Source organism: Eurypyga helias, unplaced genomic scaffold (genome assembly GCF_000690775.1).
Source record: "Eurypyga helias isolate BGI_N326 unplaced genomic scaffold, ASM69077v1 scaffold26282, whole genome shotgun sequence".
Classification (NCBI taxonomy): domain Eukaryota; kingdom Metazoa; phylum Chordata; class Aves; order Eurypygiformes; family Eurypygidae; genus Eurypyga; species Eurypyga helias.
The window spans coordinates 1-4,498 of record NW_010238242.1 but is presented as its reverse complement, the minus strand read 5'-3'; the positions used below and the strand labels follow the sequence as shown (position 1 = coordinate 4,498).

Here is a 4,498-nt window from a genome sequence, read left to right as displayed (position 1 = left end):
CAGCTGCCGTGGCTGGGGCCCCGTCGCACCTCCCTGCTGGCCCTTGTTTCTCAGCCAGAAGAAAGGCACGAGGCAGAATATCCCGGCGCGCGCAGCTACCACAGAACGGGAGACCCGCGCGGTTCCATCCAGGAGATGGTCACGCAAGACTTCTCCTGTGAAAGATTCTGCCCCCACACGCTAAGGTGGCACATGGGTGTAATATCATCTGAGCAAAAGGCCCCCTCAGCGCCTTGGGGTGAGCTGCCTAGTCCAACGCCCGCGTGTGCAGCCGTAACGCAGGCCGGGCACCACATCTGCCCAGACCTCACCCTGGCACAGCGCCTACCGCAGCCCAGGGCGCTGCCGATGAAAACCCATACGTGTGTGAGGTTTGTGCATGCAGCATAAACATGCGTCGCCCTCTCACTTGTGCAGCCGGCCCACAGAAGCACAGGAAGATTGCTGGGTGTCAGTGTAAGGAAGAAACTTCGGCCCGGTCAGGGATTACGTCCAAGCCCAGAGGAGTCCTGTGCTGTCCGACCATTTATGCTTGAAGCAGCCAGCTGCTGACTGACTCTGCCTCGCAATGCACGGGGCTGCCTGCCCGCATCCACCACCTGCACACAGGGACAGTTCCCCGGCCTCTCCCTCCGGAGAGAGGGTTGGGAGCTCTGAAGGTGCTGGAGAGGAGCCAAGGGATGGAGCCCATGCACTGCTAACCCCCTCCGCCTGCTGCGTCTCCTCCCCTGGAAAAGCTGTGGCTGGAACGTTGATCCCTGAGACCATGGGACTGGGCTGACAGGCTCAGGAGGGAGGAAAAAGACCACCCCACTGCCACCCCCCTGCACTCCAGGCAGGTTCTAACTCAGTTTGCTGAACCCCACATCTCCACGCACACGTACAACCCCCTCCTGGGCTGGAACATCACCCCTCGCCACCGTGCAGAGGGGCAGGCAGGTGCATTACACAGATTCAGTTCCCTAACACGACCCCTGGGGAAAATCAATCACCTGGATATTTCAATGAAAAATGGTATTTTCTTAAGCAAAAAAAGAGAACTCTGCACGAATTACGTGCATCCCACAACACGGCAGAGGAGGGGAAATGGCCGCAGTCTAGCAGAGTGCATCGCCACCGCTTCTCCCCAGTCTGCCGTGCCGGCACGTTGCTCTCCCCACTGCTGTACACCCGGCAGCGACAGGACAGGTGTCTCCGTCGACGCACAGGCAGGTATACTCACTGTCGGACGGAGAGCGGTGTCTTTTTAGCTTCCTGCTCGGGACCAGCTCGTACGTCCTTGTCTCCCCGATATCAATGCCTTCAGCCATCTTCAGAACCTTCTCCATCACCTGCATGCCGTACCTGCGTGGGTTCAAAGCAAACCCCTTCAGAACTGGTCCGCAGACACGCACACACAAGCTTTTAGTGCGGGAAAGAGGAACGAAAGCAGCCCGAGACGCATCACCCAGTGCAAGGGAGAGGCTCCACGATTCTGCTGGAGCGCGAACACGCGACCTGATCCCGGCTCACGGCACAGCTCGTTCCGTGCTGGTTCCCCAGCGACCCAGCTACCTGGCTCTAAGCGAACAACAAACCACGCAGCCACCAAACCGATGGCATTTTAAACTCAGTGAAATACGTTCTACCTGTCAGAAGTTGGCCGAGCTGCGAGGGACACCGAGGAACACGGGTGCGGAGGAGTCTCCGCGGGCATCGTGGTGTGAGGCCGGCGCGGGACGGGCTGGCACTGCAGTACTGTCTGGAGCAGTGGCCACAGAGCGCACGTCACCAGCACCGAGATCACGGACGTCAGATGACAAGGGCGCTGCTCAGCCCCTATTGAGCGCTCTTTCCAAAGCCGTGCTGATGTCTACCTCGGCAGCTGTTGCTGAAACGCTTCGAACCCCCGAGCCACAGCAGAGGTGAGGTGGCTGTAACTAGCTCTGCGCAAACCCTGACCCTGCTGCAGCACGTGCGCAGTCCCACGCAGGCAGGACAGCCCCATCCCTCTTGGACTTACATCCCCAACAATTTAAGTTTTCCATTGCTCCGGGGATCTCTCATGTGTTTTCAAGCCATTTGCAAGGCTGAAGCTGAAGAATAAACCCACACACACCTCTCTAACCAAGAAGAACCTATAAAAATGGCCCTAAACCAGCCTCTGGCAGCTTCACACCGTGGTTCAGAAAGCAGAAAAAGCAATCTTGCGCTGGCTCCGTGGTGTGCTCACCTTCAGGAGTCAAAAAGCATCAGGTCACTGCCCACGGATATGAGCCTGCAACGGTCCAGCAGCCAGTGCTGCAACAACTTACACCAGCTATTAAACACCAGCAATTAAACAGCAGCGTTCCAAGGGCTGTGGAAATCTACTCACTCTCCACTCAAGAAATGCCCTTCCTGTTCCTGATTTAAAGGACAGTAAGAAATTAGATCGATCCATTTAAATTTCTGGGCGAGAACTCTGAGCGCACACTACGCGGTCCCTGCACCTGCAGGGGGAGAAAATGCCAAGAGGGATCAAAGGGAGGCGGGCAGAGGTGACACCCTCACCCTCCTGCAGAGGGGTGGGAATCTCTGGCTGACAGGCAAAGAGTAGTTTACCTGTGATGGGAGATGCCCTTGTGCAGCAGGGTGCAAGCACACCCTCAGATCTGACACTGTCACTCCAGCTCGCAAAGGGTGGAGCTGTCTGGGGCTCAGATCTCAGCCTGGGGGAGGATCAACCCATCAGTGTGTGTCTAACCCGGCCTTAGGAATCCCAGGTTGACTGCCCATGGAGGCAGAGGAATCACACAGCTCTGGTGTCGAACCGGAGTCTCCCTGCTGTGACTGCAATATGTTAGTTGCCTTTTATCCCCATTCCAGTAGCTCTGGACCATTATGTTTTCCTCCCCCTCTCCCATTTTTCAGCCACCTTTAACACGTCTAAGAACACGTGCATCTTCCCTCATCCACCCCTCAACTCCATGAATCCTGTTACTTAATTCCTTCCTCACAGACTGGCATTTCTAAGCCTTCTGGACATCTCCGGATCATCCCTTAGCAGAACACTCCTTCAGGGTTCACCAGTGAGGACTCTGATTCATGTTTACTCTGATAACAGGTTGTCTTCAGCTAGCAAGTGATCAACGCTAAAAAAACCACACCAAAAAAAGCCCCCCAAAACCCACCAACCCAAAACCTAACGAATAAACAAGACAAAACAACAAAAATCCCCCAAACTCTGTGCTGACGCAGCAGCAACAGCTCTTCCCAAGCAGCAAAAGGCAGTTCCAAAGCTGTGGGTCCTCTCCCCGCCCCAGACAACTCGTCAGGAAGCTGCCAACTGCTCTATAACAGGGCAGGTCTTCCCCCTCGTGCCCAACTCTGGGGACTGCCAACTGCTCTATAACAGGGCAGCGTCTTCCCCCTTCCTTCCTTTCCCTCTGGGCAACACCCCCACGGATAATGGCTCTGCATCCTGCCTAATTCTGATGCTCGCGTCTCCCCTGAGAGTTGCAGGTAGGGATGTTCACCAGGGCAAGTACGTGCACTTGCAGGCTTCAACAGCATCGTTCTGTAGGATCTGAGAGCTTGGCGCTTCTGCCAGCAACACCCCACGACCACCTGAGTGCACGGATTCCCAAAAACCTGATCACGATGTGGCTGTCCACTGCGGCCGCACGCACGCGCGTCAGGATGCGCTAATGGACCAACGAGACGGGTTCTTGAGAAGCTATGCCCAACTTTATCATACGACTCAAGCTTTGGCGTTTGAAGCTATTTTAAAACTCTTCAATTTTGGTGCTTGCAGAGCAGAACAGTTTAGTGCTTGGACCAGAAAGAAATAAGACACGCAGATCTACGTTTAAAGACACCGACTTGGCTCCGTGCAAATGACACGAAGCACTCCCCAACAAGGCTTCGGGACAGTAACGTTAAGTCAAACCGTGTGTCCTGCGGTGGCGGCAAGCTCGCCTGTCCCTGCAGAGTCTGCTGAAGTAAGTCGTCAAGCAGTTGCTTCTGTCTTTAAAGCCTTATGTCCAGTTAAAAATAATCACAACACCCAAAGTGTCAGTCAGGACGCGGGTGAGGTTCCTGCAGATCCCCGCAGCCGTGCCAGTTACGGAGGGCTGGCTGCTGCAGTCACCGGTGACCCGGGTGAAGGGAAACCTCTGCCGTTCACCGGGCCTGTTTCTCTCAGAAAAACAGTTTTAAGGGTATTGTACAGGCTGCTCGCTGCTCAGAGGGATACCTCCTTCTTGCTTACGCTACAAAGCACAACATCACATGCTTCACGGGTCCTCAGGGGTGGGACACCAAGAGGTACTTCCCAACCACACACACTTTTTCCGCAGCTTGCTGCCCTCCGCGCAGGGACACGCGAATGTCGAGCAGAGAAAACTGTGCAGGGGCTGAGGTTCTCCTGCATCGGCCCCTTCCCCTTCCGGGGCTACTCCGTAAGCGCCAGCTGGACCGACCTTCAGGACGGCAGCCCCGGGGAGCCCAGAGGAGCGGCCGGCGGGAGGCCGAGCTC

The 4,498-nt window shown here is 56.0% G+C and overlaps 1 protein-coding gene across 1 annotated transcript in view; it reads right to left on the bottom strand.

Moving 5' to 3' along the window:
- The window catches only part of NKRF (NFKB repressing factor), a 3,933-nt gene extending 2,593 nt beyond the window's left edge, over positions 1-1,340 (bottom strand). Inside the window, exon 1 of the mRNA XM_010147793.1 lies at positions 1,223-1,340. Coding sequence (XP_010146095.1) covers positions 1,223-1,337 — 115 coding nt within the window. The 5' untranslated portion in view covers positions 1,338-1,340. The remainder of the gene's footprint in view (positions 1-1,222) is intronic.
- Positions 1,341-4,498: the final 3,158 nt, after the last annotated feature.